General features: G+C 35.7%; 1 protein-coding gene and 1 long non-coding RNA gene across 2 annotated transcripts; both read right to left on the minus strand.

Moving 5' to 3' along the window:
• Window positions 1–2,063: 2,063 nt before the first annotated feature.
• Window positions 2,064–11,429, minus strand: LOC127798677 (double-stranded RNA-binding protein 1-like). The gene is made up of 3 exons (XM_052332219.1): window positions 10,942–11,429; window positions 8,569–8,831; window positions 2,064–3,021 (listed from the first exon to the last, which is right to left on the minus strand). Exons 1-3 carry the CDS (start codon window positions 10,964–10,966, stop codon window positions 2,347–2,349), a joined length of 963 nt encoding a protein of 320 aa, XP_052188179.1. The 5' UTR covers window positions 10,967–11,429; the 3' UTR covers window positions 2,064–2,346.
• A 6,932-nt stretch (window positions 11,430–18,361) lies between these two features.
• LOC127798679 (uncharacterized) lies at window positions 18,362–19,640 on the minus strand. The gene is made up of 3 exons (XR_008022464.1): window positions 19,178–19,640; window positions 18,630–19,042; window positions 18,362–18,536 (listed from the first exon to the last, which is right to left on the minus strand). It is a non-coding gene; the product is annotated as an uncharacterized LOC127798679 (long non-coding RNA).
• Between the last annotated feature and the right edge of the window lie 92 nt (window positions 19,641–19,732).

Here is a 19,732-nt window from a genome sequence, read left to right on the forward strand (position 1 = left end):
ATTTAGATCCCAAGAACTTAACAACGGAATTATTCAAAAATCTATATATGTAAATTCATAAATATACTCACACATAACTAAATATATATACATTAATAGTCAATATTCTATAAGTATTATACACATTCACGTAATAAATATTATATACATAACTACAAGTATTACGTACAATCATACTCAATACATTCACTAATTCACATAATATATATACATACATAATACATTCATATAACAGAAATCAATACATACAAATAATATATATATACATATATAATACAACACAAAATTGAAGTAATTACAAAAAAGTCAAATGGTCACCGCGGGGTACTAATCAAAGATCCAACTCAGCCAAGAATTATAGTCGCCTTTCGTCTCTAAGTTGGTTTGCCTCTTCATGGATAGAAATGCATTTCTAATTCGGAAACGCATTTTTGATATCTTTTTAATATTACAAAATGGTACCAAAACGTTTTTGAAATTATAGAAACGACCTAAAAATATATATATATATATTTTTAGTGTTTCAGTACAAGAAACATTTTGGAAAAGCCAAAACAGTACCCCTTGAGATTTTTTCGTACATCATAGATATTATGTGATAATTAACTTCAAGAAAAATCTATGCTATTTTAAAAACACAAGAATAATTAGTACCTTTTAGTTAACCACAAAGGTGAAAAATATGAAAAACAAAATAATACTATATAATTTTTATTTTTCATAAGAAAATAAAAAGGGAAATCACAGTGGGCAATGAAAAGTTTTACGGCAAGGTTAAAGTCTATGTGAGCTTTAAGTGCTAGATTTAATTCATGTCATGTGTATGCTTTTTTTTTTATTATTAAATTTTATTCTTAACTTATTGGATTCATTTATTTTGTATTGATTGCATTTCCATTAAGGATTTTAATACTTCAATTGGTTATAATTTTAAAATGTATTATGTGCAGATAAAAAAAAATAATAGTGATAATTATTTAAAATTATAAGAATAAACAAGAGATGTTTATTGAGATAGCGTTTGTTAAAATAAGTAAGATAAAATTGTATCAAAATAATTTATCTGTAAAGTCTAAAATAACTTATTTAAAAGGTAGAGATAAATTTATCTGAAAAGTTTAAGATAAGAAGTCACATGACTTCTTTTTAGATGAATTTAACAAATATAATAAAAAATATTTTTGTTTAAAATATTTTTCATATCTTATTTTTTTAATTTATGTCCTCGTTAACAAACACTATCCGAAAGTATTTGACATCACTCACTCTCTCATTGTTTTCTTTTCGTAAATTTAGAACGACTTGTTTGGATGTAGAGAGTGTTTGATAATTTTTCAAATCTAATTTTTTTATAGAGAAGAGATGTTCTTAAAATTTTTTAACAATAAATACTATTGGTTTTTGAAATATAAAATATTTTTTTAGAAAACTAGAAATGTAAAACATTGGAACTTGCTTAATTGTAAATTAAGATTAAAAAATTACAAACAAATAAATAGACTCAAATATTCTTTATCATGTTACAACAAACACACCCTCATGTTGATTTTTCATTTTTTTCAAAGTGAAAAACTGATAATTCCTACCAAAGCAGATGGACAAAGACACTGATCGAATGCCCTCTATGATGATATCTCTAGACAGAAAATTATTGTAGCAGTTATTATATAAACTTCTTAATTTATATAATGAATCTAATGTAAAATCACAAGCATAAGAGTTTATTATATGACAATAAAACTAGTACAAGAGCAGCTCAAACTCGCAAAGGTTACTAGTAGTAATAATATGCTAATTTTGATTCTCGTTTCATGCAAAGGTCAAATACTCAACTTGTGATTTAATTCTCCGACGTAGTTGAGAGCACAAGCACCGAGAGCCATGCAAATGTGATCATCCCAATAATATGCTGATTTTGATAAATATATGTGTGTGTGTAAGAGAACATCAAATTTCAAAACTATTGGTAATCCCATCAAAACTAAAATTCAGTAAAAATTGCCATTTTCATCGTAAATAGAACGACGGCTGCTGGTGAAACAACCAATCTAAGCATGAAAACAAATGAGAAAGCTCCCTGAATTTAAGCGCCAATGTAAGTTGTTATTTGAGTAATTGCAACCTAACAAACCTGAAAATGTCTATACTGATGATCTTCTGCATATAAAGATAGAGAGATTGCTTTATGCATGCATGCACACAAATTCAAACTAAAACCAAAACTAAATCGAACTGAACCAAATCAAATCAAACCAAACCAAACGGGTCCGACAAAGGCAAATTAAAAAAGCATATATGTAGCCAATTATCTTTCCCTGATTCAGATAAAACCTCCCAATGACCGGCTTAAACATCTTCACCAGATGGATTTTCAACATCGGAAATTCCCAACTCGCCATCATGGAAGTCCATAGGCACTGTTAATTCTCCGTCTTCAGCATCGCCGTCATCATAGACAACAGAAGCAGCATCGCTAGTATGCTTGCTATCCTCGTTCTCATTAAAACTCGGTGTGTGAGCCTGGACTTCCTGTATTGCCTCCGTACTCAGATTCCCAGAATCTGCTACTTGGATCCCAGCAGCACCAGTTTGATTCAATTGCTTCTTGTCATTATGATCAATATTAGCCTCAAAATTACCCTCCCCCCCAACTTTGATGTCGGTGCCTCGGTCTCCCAGTCGTCTCTTTTTCTTCTGTTTCTTGGGTTTGATAATCGTTTCCTGGGTACTAATCCCTGAATCGGTTGCCTTCTTTTTACAGGGAACAACTGTGGGCACCTCGAAAGGTCCACATTCATTTGATTGGAAGGCCAATATAGCAGTTCTAGCTGCACTAATCTCTGCTTCCTTTTTTGTTCTTGCTGCAGATCCAATGTACTTTATCCCTCCAATCTCAATTGAGCAAGAAAAAAAATGCACATTGCCTGGTTTCTTTTCTTTCTGGCACTTATATGATGGAATTCCATAATTCATCTTCTGCGCATATTCTTGCAGCAAATTTTTGCACAAGCCTGTTTCATGCTGGAACACATGAACAGAAAACATAAAACTCCCAGCTACCACATGCGCGACACCATAAAGAGAAGAAGAAATAAGAGGAAGAAAATTGTGAACAGAAGTTTCAGTACAAATAAATGCTATAACAGTAAGTCAGAACATCCTGATGATTTTGGACACTAGTAGTACAAGTAGGGAGGAGGAGTTTGGACAGCCGTAGCAACAAAAGGGAGACAAAGAACTAATGCCAGTTTAAGACAAAATTCTGAGACAACAATTGTTGAATCAAAGAGTGAAAGGTGCAACCTAGAGTACACGTTAGACAAGAAATAATCTGAGATAAAGGGAAGGGAAAGATGAAAGAGGCTAGAAAAATTAATCGAGAGGAAACACACAATAATGTAGTCAAAATATTTACAATGTAAACTGAATCCTATTGAAATTTGTAATTACCCAGTGCCATTGTCAGAATAAAATTACTTATAAATATAACTCGCTCCATCTAAATAGAAACAAAATCATGAAGAATTGCAAATCAACCGGATCAGAAGGCACAAGCATGATATTAGGATTTTGCTTCCATTTGCACCTGCCTGCGTAGGGGTGGGTGGGGCACAACTAGATATGTGTGCTTGGGATACTTTTGAAGAATCAACTTTCAAGAAAGGGTTCGAGAGAAGGAAAAAGTGAAGCATTTTCCCTTTATCAAAAAGGTAAGGGGAAAGCTGCATACAAATATGACCCTTCCCAACCCACGCAAAGCAGGGAAGCTATTGCATTGAGGAAACCCTTTTTATATTGATGGAATTATGTCTCTACAATTTCATATGCAGCATTCTGAGTGTCAGAAGCAAGCTCCGAGATTATGGATGAATCTCCTGAACTGCCTGATTGGCACAACTAATCAAAATACAGGGGAGAAAAAATAATGACAAAAAGGGAATCTATGCATTTATAAGCTGCTAAAACCGGCTGTAAAAATTAATCCACTGGTGGGATCCAAAAGTGCAAAATCTAGCAAAAAGAAAAGCATGGAAGTATTGGATATTGTGATCTAGACAACAACATTTGGGTTCTTAGGGCATGCACAGGCTAATCCTAGGAGAGAAAACCTGCAGAATGCAACAGATGCAACTATCAAGACTATATGAAGCGCATTAGAGGCTGCATGCATCATGGATATACCATAGTAACGTATGCTAAGGTGCTGAAACAACAATGCAAGACAGCATCTTATTCCACAACTATCAACAAAAAATTTGCTATAGAAAGACTTATTTGGAAATTATTAAGCACAATATATGTCTTCTTCATTATCCATCCATCAAGCAAAAGATACAGGTCTTTGAAAGGAATGAGCATAAGGAGATCTAATGGCCAACAAAAGAATGTTGTACAGAAATGATTATCCCACATGTAAATAAAGAATTAAAGATTGTCAACATTACCAGTGGGGCAAAGACAATTTCAGGAAATGGCATGAACTTGTCATTTTATGTTTGCTTGGAGGTAAAGAAAAGGAGGCAAAAAGTTCCTAGAGCTAGGAGGTGTATATAAGGAGCCCAAGGGCAAGGCATGGAATACATATTTTACACCAATGATGGTTTGAGTATCTAAAAGAATGATTTATGGCAAAATATTTGTACTCATTACAGAGAGTGGAGGTGCTGTTTCTAATAGTCTTTTTGATGATTTTATGATTTCTATCATACCACCCTCTATTCTGCATAATATCTGATTATATCTTGTATTTATGATTCCCTATGCTTGTGGAGATGGTATTCTTTTACCATTAAAATAAAAATTCTATAACTTTAAGCCTAAAAGAAAGATTACACATAGACTAATTTTAAGTAAACTAATTAATAAAGTGAATCAAGAGATCAAATTATTCACCAATAGCATATATAAAGTAATTAAAAATTGTGAACCACAGAGAGAACAACAATAAAAAGTTATATGCTTCAACAATTATAAATAACCACAACTCGATATATATATATATATATATATATGGATGGCCTAGAAACAGAAAACAGAAAATACAAAGAGCTGGGCTGTGCAAATTAAGAGAAATAAAATACATTATAATAAGAGTCAAAAGTATTTCTTAAGCCATGTGTTCCAACTACAAAATTGGTAGCCAGTTACATATATATATATATATATATAGGTAAGGTTTCCATGCTTTTTCATATAATATCATGTATATTCCATATCTTGTGTTAAATTCAAATTAGATGTGAGTATGATCATTTTTTAACCAACCCCAACTAGTGGGATTAAGGTTTGTAATTGCTGTGATATTGTTGTTAGTATGCTCATTTGTATTCCACATATTCAAATCAATTCATATAAAGAAGCAACAACAGGCTAGCACCATTAATAAAGATATCTAAGAAATAAAAGGTTCATCATTGGCACAACAATGATAATCGATAGCAAAGAAAGAGGCAGGTGTCAAAACTACGATAGTGATGGGCTATTAATAAAGAGATTGGACAACAAAAGCTAAAAAAAATTAGAAGAAAAGGAAGCAGTAGGCCAGGTGTCATAACTACAACAGTAATGAGCTATTTCATATATCAATAGATTTTTTTTATAATCTAGATGTTATATATTGAAGTTTAACAAAAAAAAAAAAAAGAAAAGAAAATAATAACAACAACATCACAAGCCTTATTCCCGTTAAGTGGCGCTGGTTACATGAATTTTAGACCTCTATGCATCTTTATCCGTGGTCATATCCTCTATAAGACTATTATATTGTATGTTGTATCTAAGGGTTTCCCGCTAAGTTTGCTTTCGTCTTCCCCTCCCTCTTTTGTTACAAATTTTCTCCATTTCATCCACTCGCTTTACAATTGCTTCTATCAATCTTCTTATCACATGTCCAAAGCCCCTTAATCATGACAACCGCATCTTACCTTTAATAGGCACCATTCTAACTTTATTTTGCATGATACAATTTCTTATTTTGTCATTTCTTTATTGATGCACATCCATCTTAATATTCTCATCTTAGCTACTTTCATATTTTGAACATGTTGATGCTTATTGCTTATCTACACAACATCTTGAGCCATACAACAAAGATGAACTTATAATTGTTTGATAAACACCCCTTTTAGCTTTAAAAGAAATTTTACAATCACACAAAATGTTGGACACACTTCTCCACTTTAACCATCCTACCTTGATCCTACAAGTAACATTATCCATAATTCCCTTTCTTTCTGAACAAATAATCCAAGATATCAAAATTGACCTGTTCTTGGGATAACTTAATCTCCAAGTTTCGTAATCATTATCTAGACTTCTATTGTTACTAGACTTGCATTCCACATGCTCAGATTTTGACATAATTTAACACGTTAGGCTTCTAAGGTGTTTCTCCATAGTTCAAGTTTATTATTCATGTAATTCTTTAGCCTCATCCATGAATGCAAATAACATGCACCAAGGCACATAATACATATAGAGTAGTTCAAGTTGGTGGCTATTAACAAATGATTAATGCAATTATTGTTATTATTAAGCCCTTTGTGGTGTCCTAAAGAAATAACAAAGGAAGTAATTAGCAAATAATACATGACAAAGTAATTCATTGACATTTATTATCCATTTCACAGGTGCTCACCTTTTAAGAACATGGCCATTACCAATTGCAAATAAAGAGGGCTAGAAAATTAAAAGAAAAGAAGAAAAAGGCACCTGACAAAAAAAAAATAACTATTAAACTATCTTTTGGTAATTTATAATGTTAAACTAATTTTTTTCTTTATTTTTTTTTTCTTTATTTTGTTTGTCAAACATTGACTAGAAATTCATTTCTATACTAAATCATGGTATTAAACATGAGTCACAAAAGTTTTCCATGCCCCTTCTAAGGACTTTAATAGGATCTACTGACTGGCAACCAAAAAGCTTCTTAGTAAAGCATTAAAAATTTCATTGCAATAGTTATTACTCTTCTGAAATGATATGCACATATGACGAACACACACCACATTGCATATTGCGGATGACTTATCCCCAACTACCATGTGGAACCCCTGGACAGTCTCCACAAGGGAAAAATCCAAAATTGCATTTGGCTTGGCCCATGCCGGCCCTGTGAGGTGGCGCATGACCTGAAAGCTTCAGAACCCCTGCCTCAAGTTCTGAGATTGGGTATCCACTCCTCAAACCTGTGTATTCTTAGCTTTGTTTCCCCATGATCTCCCTAAAGACAGGGTTAACACAGTAATCAAGTTTTCTTCTAGCTCTACCCTTTTGCTTTGGGATCTTGTATGGCTAATGGCTTGTAGGCTAGGAATGGAGGATGCATCAAGGAGTCATTTCCCTTAAGGATTCCACCCCAGAAGGCCCCAGGAGAGAGCTTGAGTACTGGGTAGAGACACCACATGTTGGATGTGACATCTCTTCTACTCAAAGGACGACATCATGACCACCCATAGTACATTTCATGTTTAATCATTGACTTGTTAATACAACAGCAACCTGTGGTTTCCCTCTCTGTGTCAATCTATCATGTCAAGCCCTTATAAAAGATATCTAGACCTCCACAAGGAAAAGACAAGAGTGATACAATATGGTCGGTCAATGCTTACCACCAACTCTCCTCAAGATCACTCAACTCCTCCCCCCTCTATTTCCTCTAGATCTCCCAAGCTCCTAAGTTCACCACTATGTCCAATAATTTATACACCCACAAAATTGTTTTCACTAAAAGCTTAACCAACACAGATAATGGACTTATAAATTCTATTGGCAAGCATGTACTAGATTTAAAACTGTGCTTTGGTATTTAATCTTCTCGTGGTTACTCATTCAATGTATGAACAAAGGGAACCCTAGGACAAACAAAACATTGTGGTCCATGAAAAATTCTAGTTGTGTTTATATGGAATCTGAGTCTAGGGTAAAAAAAAAGATCAGCTTCTCAAGGTTGACTATTGTTCAGCTTGTTAGAACTTCAGTTGAGCTCAACAGGTTACATAGATAAGAGAAGCACAAATATTTTTCTGGGTCAAGTTCAGTAAGATTTAGAACCATATAACATAATCCAACATACTTGAGAATCAACTCAATTAAAACAAGAAATTGCCTCTAAGGATAAAGGAACTAAACTTGAACCCAACTTAAAACTCATAAAGTTATGAAGACAAACTTAAAAACACATCTTCTTGCCTCAAAATATAGGGGTAGAAAGAAAGAAAGGAAAGGGTCATATGATCAATGGTTCCAAACTTCTAGGTCCCTTTGTTTGATGATAAAAAATCTATTTTTGAGGGATCTTGAGTATGCCCTTCAACATTGAAATATGAATTAACAAAATAGCTTTGGAATTTGTGAGACAACTTAATAGCTAAAGAATTTCAACTCATGAAATGAAAAACTCCACAAAAATAAACTGTTTTGGGGGGTGGATTGGTTTGGGGGGGGGGGCGGGGGGGTCATTTTCCACAACAAAACAGCAATTCACAAAACCTAATATTAGTGGAAAACTACAGAGAGGTGGCAGAAATACTATAACTTTAAACGGTTAGGTGAAAAACATAAAAATACCGCTGGTTGAGAAATGCATTCTTTCAGTTTCCCATTATTGCCAAGTTCCCTAAGAGCAACCTCAGCAGCAGACTGTTCCGCAGCCTTACGATGGAAAAATCCAGGAAGAGAATCATATCTCACATCATTCACAATCACCGTTGACCTAAAGGAAGGCACATGGGATGGTCCTTCCTTAATAGTCTCATATACAGGTGAAGGAAGTCCAACTTTTTGAACATACTCCTGCAACCGACTTTTGAAAAGATAACAGTTTTGGACACCTGCAATAGTTTAATATCAGAAAATAAATTGTTGTAAATAGTCTCAAGTCACCTCAAATGAAATAGAAAAAGCAGAGAACATAAACTACATCGATTGTTATCTCCATCAACCAGACTACTATACATTGTATTCACACTTTTCTTGAATTAAACCTTTTTTCAAAAATTGTCCACTTAGTTTGTTGTGACGAAGATATAGTATTGAGAAAACTATGAAACATTGGTCAAGAACAAACAAAAATATGCAGATATTTAAATAGTGCAGCTAACAGCCTATACCACTAGGCAAAAAATGGTTTCATGAAGATTTCCTGAGCAAGGACAAAGAAGATAACACTAAAATGGTTACTTCCCCAAAAAATCCCGAAATGCTAGCTGCTCTTACACAAAACAGGATACCACTCTAGTGAGGCCACAGTTGATCCTATATCACTGGTGCACGTGATAAATAACAAGAAGAAATCTTAATCCCACTAAATCAGTCAGCTACATGCCAAATGTAATAAAACAATTTAAGCTAGGGGCTGAAAGTCAAATGTGACCCAGGAAGAAGCTGGAGCCTGACATATCTGGACTACAAAATCCAATACATCTCCAAGCATAGTCCCCCCCATTCCAACAACTTAATGTACTCAGATGTGCATAGTTTTCAAATTTTGAACACCACAGGTTTTGTCAAAAACATCTGTCAGTTTGTAGTAAGTTTACTCTTGACCAAGTAAAGCCACATTTGCTTTGTAGCAAATTTGAACAACTTACTAATGACACCTTTCAAAGTCTACAACTGTATACTCCATCAACAGTTCATACACCAGTTGCTATGGGTATCAGTCACCTGTCCTAAACACATGCAGCCACGGCTTAAACATTTGTGTCTGCTGTTTTAAATTGCAGTTTGACATATTTTCTATACTATTTGTTGCTGAGAACAGCAGAAAGCACAACTGATTAACCAGCTTTAAACATTTTAGAGCCAAGGACTAATCAGAGGTAGTTCTAGTTTACTACGACATCTTTTAAAGTTAGTCTTTGTAGTGTTTCCATGCTGTATAGCTTGGTTTCACGACATCAACTATGTGATAGAATACAACTGTATTAATTTTCTTCATTCAACACCGTCTCATGAAACTTTCCATATGAAGATGGTGGCGGATCTTTATCTCATCATTCCCTTGCTTGAGGGTTGCTTCGAGAAGGGCATCTGCATAAAATTTTTCCATTTTGCATGTATTTGTATTATCAATGTAATTTTAAAAAGCCAATTAGCATGCATTATGAATGCCATGTGCCATGTCACATACCCTAACTTGGTTAGGATAAGCAGTTGATGATGATTTTTCAAGTTAGTTGTTTGCTCCATGATACTTCCTAATATCAGGATATCAATTATTCAGTTCAATTTGAAACACTAGTGTAAAATTCACGAGTATTCCCAAACCAACTAGGCACAAACTGACAGATTCAAGCCAATCAAGGACTGATGAATCCTTCTATTTCTCCTTGGATTTTCGTTCTCCTCCCACACATCTCTTGAATTTTTCCTAAAGAAGGGGTCCTCCATTGTTCTGCCTCTACACAAGCAAGGCACATGCATACTGTGCCAACTATTATTCTCACAAAATCATCACAAATAAGTTGATAGTAGCAAAAACATTCACCTGATGATATCACTAAAAATTGTTTCACAAATTTGAGCATGTATTCGCATATCCTAATTCTCAAACTCAAGTAACAAGGACCAGACCAGAAAAGAGAAGAAACAAATGAACCAAGAGACTATGCCGGCTAGGTTATGGCTCTGAACCAGAAAACAGATATGGACTTAGTAAACTGATTCAAAACACTGTTTATAAACAAGCTTTTCCCAGAAAAACCCTAATTTTAGGGGACAATTTGTCGTTAAGAGTTCTTATGATTTTATTCAAGGAAAACAAGATAAATCATTTGAAAATTGTAATCAAATGGCCGCCCACTACAAGTCAAGAAATCAAATAGCGTAATTCATCAGTTGCATCAAAATTTGATTCACAAATCCCAGGAAACGGAGTATAGGGTTTAAATATATAGCATATAGCATATAATCTAAACACGGTGGGATGGAGAGAGAGACCTTGGATGCTGTCGTCAGTGGACATTGCTATAAATTTCTTCGATCAATGACGGTGAAGAATCTGAGAGAGGTTAGGGACTTCTTCTTTGGAAGGATTGAATTGAAAGAGTGAGATGGTGCTGCACTGTCCTCACTTCACAGGAAGCGTGTGACAGCTGAATGATTACGCAGGTTTGGGAGCTCTGAAAGGGAAAGTAGGGTGTGTCAAAAAAGGGAAGGATGTGTTTAGAATGTGCTAAAAGGAAGTCAAAAATAGAAGAAAATAAAAAAAAAAAATTGAAATTTCCCTTCGTTGGATAGGAAGGAAAGAAAATGCACAAGGAAAAAGGTTAGGAAGGAAAGAAAATGCACAAGGAAAAAGGTAAGTACTAAATAAATAATATACTTTATGAGCTTGTTAGTTTTAATAAAAATAAAAAATTGAGAAAATTGTGCCCAAACCTCTTGTAACTTGGGTCATTCACAAAGAGACTCCTTGTGGTTTAAAAAAAGTCTTTGAAGGTCCTTGTGGTTTTCTTTTTTTGCACAAACCCTATTCAGTTTTACTATACACCACCCAAACCCTGAAATTTTGATTATTTTTACACAAAACCTTTATGAATTACTTTAATTATTCATAATTCAAATCTAACATCAAAGACAACTTATTTGGGCTATTAAGTTAACAGAGGGAAGTCTGTGCAAGAAGGGGAAAAAAAAAAACCACAAGACATATCATTGCACGGCCTCCTTGAATTGGATAGAACTGTCAAATTTCATCCAACTTCAAACTTGACATCCTTTGGTCACACGTCAGGATATAACAACAGCATCTCTTCCTCTTCTTGTTTGGATGTCAACTTCATATTGGCCATCCTCACTGGATGATGGAGTGAGCACCTCATCATTGGAGTTCTCATACTCATAATAATTATTAAAAGCGCAAGGCGCACTAAGATGCAAAGGAGTCCTGGAGCACAAGGTGCGAGGCATAAGGCATATGCTCGGCAAAGGCGAGGCACAATGAGAAAAATATATATATAATTTAATAAAATATAAGCAAATTAAAAGGATAAAAACAAAATATAATAAATTAACAAGTATTCATCATCAAATTCAAACATAAACAATTCATAATCAAACAAAAAAAAATTCAAGAAAATAAACACAACAATAATAACATCCAACATCAATCATCATCAATCATAAGATGATGATCATCATCTAAATTATATTGGTCACTTCCAAAGTCTTCCTCTTCTTCTTCATATTCTTCTTCAAAATTAATATCTTCCTCCTCATCTCTAAGTGTTAGAGGAGCACTAATCTTTGACCGAGAAGAAGATACTTTTTCCTTTCCATTTCCCTTTGCCATAACACTTGTTCCTTTGGATGATCTATTGTGATGGACACTCTCCTCAACTCTAGCAGCTCTAGCAACAATACTCCATGTTAAAGAATCATCTTGAAACACACAGTCTTCATCATCATCTAATGATCCATCCATTCTACCCATCAATCATTCATTACTATCGTCTATGTCCTTCAAAGAGATGGGGTCAGTGCGATCACGTGCATCATATCAGCACTTCAACGCTCGATTGTATTTTACAAACACCAAATCATTCAAGCGTTGTTGAGCTAGCCTATTTCTTTTTTTGCTATGAATCTACGAATTGATACAGAACATTTTTTAATAAGTATTATGTCATCTAAAAAACTAAGTAAAGAGTCTATGTTAGTTGTTACTTACATGCTCAAAAATGCTCCAATTACGCTCACATCCAGATGCACTACAAGTAAAGCTAAGCACTTTAATTACAAATTTTTGAAAGTTTGGCATGGAAAATCCATAAGATTTCCACCACTGAGCTGTTGAGAAGGTCAAATTAGGTTGATGCTATTTATCAAACATCTTATAAACTAATCTTAAAAAATTAACTATGCACTAATTTAATTTGAAAATTGAAATAAATCCCAACAAACTCAATTACCTGGGGATTTTGTCTTTCAGTGTCGAATAGCCAACTCCATGCCAAAAACTCCTTTAGAATTTTGATACAAAGTGAATTGATCACGAATTTTGTCTTGCTCCTCATGGCTTGGAACCAACCTTTGCAAAGCATTGTACAATCCCGTCATAATCTCTTCATTTTCAGAAATATTGGAATCTAAGTAAAAGAACTCTGGATTTAAATAGTGTCCAGCTTCATGCAAAGGTTGATGGAATTGACATTCCCACCTTTTATCAATTTAAACACTTCATCATATTTTTCTTCTCTTTCTTGAAAGGATTTTGCAATGGTTTCCTTAGCTCTATCCATCGCCTCATAAATGTATCCCATTGTAGGTCTCCTTTCACCATCAACCAACCTAAGGACTCGGACTAATGGACCAAATACCTTAAGAATGTAAACAATGCTAGTCCAAAATGCGGGCATTAATATGGTGGTAGTCACTCTTTTACCTGGAGCTTCCTTAGCCCATTTGCTTGTTGTCTAGTCCTCTAAGGTGAACATTTTTCTCAAATTTGTCTTTTGCTTATGTAATCTCAAAATTGTGAGATAAGCAGTTCCAAATCTCGTGGCACCAGCTCGAACAAGCACTCTTTCTGCTATAAACTTCCTCAACATATTCACCAATCTGGTCTAACATATATATGCACATTCGATTGCATTGCCCTCTTCAATGTCCTACCAACAATAGGCACTTTGCCTATATCTTCTAACATCAAATCAATGCAATGCGCCGCAAAAGGAGTCCAAATATAAATGTTTTCGCTCTGCTTGCAACAATTCCCCTAAAAATTAAGATAAGAAAATAAATTTTAAATTTAAACACTGCTAAATTAAGATTATGAAAATGAATTGAAGATTTTGTAAGTAAATTCAAAATTGAATTGTCTTACCTGCAAAGACATTATTAGATGCATTATTGGTGACAACTTGGACAACATTTCTCTCTCCGATACGCTCCACCAAGCTATCAAGTAATTCAAACATTTTCTCCCTAGTCTTTGAATAATCAGAAGCATCAACAGATTCCAAGAAAAATGAACCCTTTGGAGAATTTACCAAAATTATTTATCAAAGTGCTTTGTTTCTTATCAGTCCATCCATCAGCCATAATAAAGTAATCATACTTTGCCCATTCTTCCTCATAAGACTTCATCATCTGTTTTACATCAGCAACTTCCTTATGTAACAAAGGAACCCTAACCTCATGGTAACTAGGTATTCCAATGCCGAATTGACCAATAGATTCAACCATCATAGCAAAACTAGGATAGTTGACTGCATTGAATGGAAATGTTGCATCATACATCCATTTAGCTATATCTCTACAAGCTTTCTCATGCAATTCCTTTTTACAAACTTCATTCATTGCAGATTGTCTAATCCTCTTCCTATCTTGCAATACTTTCTCCACACTAGGAGTACAAAATACATCCATTGGCCCTTTTACTTTTGGCTTTTTCACATTGACAGACTTACTACTGCCCTCTTTTGAACTCTTAATTTTAAGTCCAACAATATCATTGTGAGAAGTTAGAGGTAGAACTCCAACTTGAAAAGCCAACTTAACAAGTGGAGGGATCATCCTCCTTATATATAGCCCAAGTCTCCCTTGCTAAGGCAATGTGAGATTCTCACACACACCTCCCCTCCCCCCCAACGCCGACACTTCTCCAGTAACTGATACATGTCTAAGTGATCAGACAGGGTACTAGTCCATGACCATGACAACCAAGGGTTGGCTCTGATATGAGAAGTCAGGGGTAGAACTCCAACCTAAAAAGCTAGCTTAACAGGTGGAGGGATCTTCCTCCTTATATATAGCCCAAGTCTCTCTTGCTGAGGCGATGTGGGATTCTCACACAATCATCTTCGGCTCTCGTTAGCTTAGTAGCTGGCTGCGCCTGTGAGACCTTTCAACTTCCACACCAACGAAGCGCAGATGCACCAACAACTTCGGCTTTTCCACGCCTGCAAGACCTTTCAACTTCCACAGCTTCCTGCAAGCCTATACTTCAAATTTTTTATGGCTGTCACTGCAAGCCTGTACTTGGTTGGAAGGACTGCAGTCCGAAATAACTGATATATCTCGGTTGGTTCTTGGTTCTTCTTGGTCGCGGCTCTTGATTGGAAGGACTGCAGTCTGCCGCTTTTCTCTCTTAGCAATGGCTGCTTGAATCTGAAACCTTAAGCATTCATACTAAGGTAGAGAGGCTTTTAGGGTTTGGGTCTGTCTGTATAGGGCTGGGCTTTTCTTGTTTTTTTACTCTTTTTAAAATATATATATAAAGATATGAGACCTCTGTTGAGGCGCATGCCTCTTTAAGGCTGCCCTGCCTTGGGGGGTCCAAGGCTCAGGGGCTGGCACCCCTTGCGCCTCGCGCCTCAAGCGCACCTTTCACAACTATGCTCATACTTACTGTAAACACCCTGCAGACCATATCATACCTCATGTGAATGACCAGATGTATTTGGAAGCATGTTGGTTGGCTCCAATGTGTTTTCCCACATCCCTTTAGCATCCATAAATTCCTCATCATCAGTAACCATCAACTCATTGTCATTCAATATATCTTAGTGATGCCTTCTTTCAGGAAGGCTTCCACGTATAGCTCAAGCACTCCATGTTCCATGTTACTACCCACCATGTCTATAACCTCCTAGTCATCTAAGATGGTTTTCATTACCCCATTCTGTTCCCCTGTATGTTCCCCATGTATAATTTAGATATTGTACCATTTTCATACCTCAGCTCTCTTACCATATCTGACAATTCAAAGTATGACATCAACTCCAGATCTACTTCATCCCAGGTTTCAAATAAAACACCACAGCATCTCCCCCATTTTGAAATATTCCACCATGATGGACCACTATCTTCAACTTGTCATCCATTTTCTACAAAATAAATTAATGTAAAAGAATATCAGTTCTTTTTTGCCATATTATAAACTATTTGCAAATAACAATGCTGTTTTGCCACATTGTTGTTTTGAACTAATTCTGAAGTGATTTGTTTATTTTGAACTGATTTCTTAGCAAAGGGTAACAAGAAGTAATGAATCAGCGATTTTAGATGACAATTCAGTTCACTGGTTTGTTTAACTTGATATCCTGAACTGATTTGTTAACAATTGGCAACAATATTATTTTGATAAGGAAATAGCTTTGTTACCTATGCTTAAACAGGTAACATTGTTATTTGTTACCCATTGTTAAATTACTGGAATTGTCTTTAACCATTTAACCAAATCAGTTTATCAGAAAATGCATTTGTGTTAAACCAACAAAATCATTTAGGAATGGAATAGCACAAGAATGCAATTATGTTAACCAGTGCAAATTTCAGAATCAGTGTTAACAAGCCTATAAAAAACAAAATAACATGACGATGTTAAACATTTAAAATCAGTTAATCAAAAAATACAATTAAGTTAATCAGTGCAAATTTCTGAAACACTTCAAATTAGGTTTAACACACAAACCTTTAAAAAATTAAATTAGCGGTTGTGATTCCACCCAACAGTTCCTGCATCAAAATTCGCAAGCATCTCCAGTTGAGCTTGGGACCACTCTGTGTTTCGGTTGAGGTTGGGCCAGTCTCTCTACCTCAACACCAACTTTTTTTGCTTCAACCGGTGGTCCTCTTCAATAAACAACTCTCAGTGGGACACATTCATGCACAAACTTCTAATTTCCCCCCATTTCTTTTCTTCCCTTTCCCTCTTCCTCACCCCCTTCATCAGAAATTATTACTCACTCTATTTCTTTCCTAATCCTTTGCTAATTCTCCCTCCAAAATGTGCCTACTCATCTAAGAGTAAGCCACATATGTGCCACACTGGTGATTTATTGGCACATCAGCATGTTATTGTTAATGGTCGTGTGCCTTCAATTTCAGATTTTATTGTCTGCAATTTGGATTTTGTTACAAAAAGTGCAGTTTTGGCGGGGTTCTGATAATTTTTAAAATTTAGTGAAAAACTGAAAAACTCTTCAAATTTTGGTATTTTATTGGTTTTTTTACCCTAAATGAAGGTAGAAAATAGCAATAATCAGTTATTCTTCCACTTGTGAATAAAGCAGCTTGTGAATAGCAATTTTGGTATTTTATTGGTTTTTTACCCTAAATGAAGGTAGAAAGTGCAAGTGAACAAAGCCACTCATGAATGGCTCGAAGCTCGGGTTGATTAAGGCTCGTTCAAGCTCGTTAGTTAAATGAGCAAAGCTTGAGCTTTAATGTGCTGGGCTCGTATGGGCTCATGAACAAACTCATTCATGGCTCATTTATAGACTCATTTATAGACTTGTTTAGAATATGTTCCAAAATAATGTATGGTTTTTTATAATTGACAAAAAAAAAAATTCCATATAATTTATTTAATACTTAAATATATATTAGAACACACTAATTTTAGAACCGTGCTACTTGTGCTGACGGAATGACAGGCCCGATGATCGAACAAGACTTCATTGATGATAAAGTCCGATCATCAAACTGTCGCGAACGGGAGAAGCCCGAGCTTCATCCGCGAATGAAGCCCGATTGGGCTTGCTTCATGAAGCCCAGGATGAAGCTCGACCAGACTTCATCTAGAGGTGGCAGCGGCAAGGCGACAAGATGGTGTAGTAGCGGTCGGCATTATGGCGAGGTGACAGCAAGATGCAGTGGCGATTGCACGAAGCACTGCAATAGAGCGACCACAGGATGCAACGGCGATCACGCAAGGCGTTGCAACAGGGCGACGAGAGGATGCATCGGCAGTCAACGAGGCAACATGGGGCAGCGATGAGGTAAGGCAAGGCGAGGTGGAGCTTGTTGGAGGCGGCCGTGGCAGAGGAGAAAGGAGGCGACCAAGGGCAGGGGTGGTGAATCTGCAAATTGGGTGAGGGCATTTTTATCATTTGGCGCCTTCGGTCATTCTCGTTCGAGCAAAGTAGCATTTTCCCTAATTTTATATGTCCTACAAAAATAAGCCTAAGATCAAGCTTATAATGACCTTTAGTTTTAAAATTTATGAAAAATGCTCATTATAAATGAGCTAAGCTCAAGCCTAAGCTTGAGTTCAACAAGATTCTAAATAAACAAGCTCAACCCTCATTTTTGAGCTAGACTCAAGCTCGAGCTCATCGAGCCCGGGCCTAAACTCAATAAAATTTTAAACAAAGAAGCCTAAGCTTTTATGGGCTTGGCTTGGCTTTGTACAATTGCACTATTCTATTATCCATAACCATAAATAACAAACAACACAAATTCACCTAAACCAAAATGTCCTACTGACTACAATTAAGTAATACATCAATAAAGATCCCCGGTTCGATTTCCTATCTTTCTACACTTTCTCAGCAACCCAACAGGACAACAACATCAAAAATAAATAAGTAATAATAACGTAATAACAAGAAAGTCTAGATGAGTACACTAGGAGAAAGGTACGGTTCTTACTTTTTTTGAAATTCCAAGCGATGAGATGCTCGGGATTGGCCTCGGCGAGGAGCTTTGCATCCAAATCTAGTGCATCTCCATTGTAGCTGATCAATTTCCATAATGCAAGACTGGAGATTGTTCGGAATGAATCACGGGACTTGAAAATCACAAATCTAATAGAGAGAGAGAGAGAGAGAACAGTTATAATTTGTTGTGATGAAAATGAAGAAACTGAGAGAGAGAGAGAGAGAGAGAGAGTTAGCAACTTTGAGTGGTGGAGCTTTTTGATCTTCTATTGTTGGGGCTTTGCGAGCACGATCCTCCATGTTCGTACTACGAGAGAGAGAGAGAGAGAGAGAGAGAGAGCAAGGAAGATTTTATATGAGGTTTTTATTTTTTAATTTGGCTTAAACAGGTTTTGATGTTATATTGCCTTGCCTTGCCTTACCTCTCCGCTCACCCTTCTCGATTGACTCTCCTGCTTTCCTCATTGTCTGCGCCTGGCGGCAGCAATTAGAGTCACCATCCATTTCCATTTCCTAGTCTGTCGTCATCACCTCACTCGGGGCTAATTGGCCAAATCCACCGCCAGATTTCAATCACTTGATTGTCTAGGTGAAATCACAAGAGAGCATATCTAGCTACCTTCCCACCCCGCTGGTTATCCTTTCTTCATGCACTTGTTTCCAAATCCAACAAAACACCATTACTTTATAATTATAAAAATAAAAATACCAATCACACTTTATTGTATAGACAAAAGAATCTGTGATAAATAATGGTCATTTTCCAGTAAAAAGAAAGAGTAGGCTACCTAAATAGTACTACGCCACTTCTCTCCTTGAATTGCCTGGACAATACAGAATAATGAGGTCAGATCAAAAAACATAAACACCCATCTCCCACAGGCATGACGCCATAAAAGAGAAGCAGAAATACAAGCAAATAAGAAAATTGCCAACAGAAATTTCAGCTCAGATAAATAGTATAACAATAAGTCAGAACATACTTGAACTGACTGATTGGCACAACTAACCAAAGTGTAAGGGAGGAAAAAATAATAACAAAAAAGGAGTCATGTGCATATGTGAGCTGCCAAAACCAGCGGTACATATGAATCCAACGGCGGAGTTCAAAAACATAAAATCTAGCAAAAGGAAAAATAAAAGCAAATCAGTAATGTAGATTGTGATCCGCTCAACAACATTTGTGTTCCTAGTGCATGCACAGGTTGATACCAGGAGATAAAAGTCCTGCGAAATGCAACAGATGCAACTACAAAGATTACATCAAGCTTGCATTGGAGGCAGCATACAACATGGAGAACACTATAGTAACCTATGGTCCTATGCTACTGTCATTGTCATCA

This window comes from Diospyros lotus, chromosome 4 (genome assembly GCF_014633365.1).
Source record: "Diospyros lotus cultivar Yz01 chromosome 4, ASM1463336v1, whole genome shotgun sequence".
Taxonomy (NCBI): Eukaryota; Viridiplantae; Streptophyta; class Magnoliopsida; order Ericales; family Ebenaceae; genus Diospyros; species Diospyros lotus.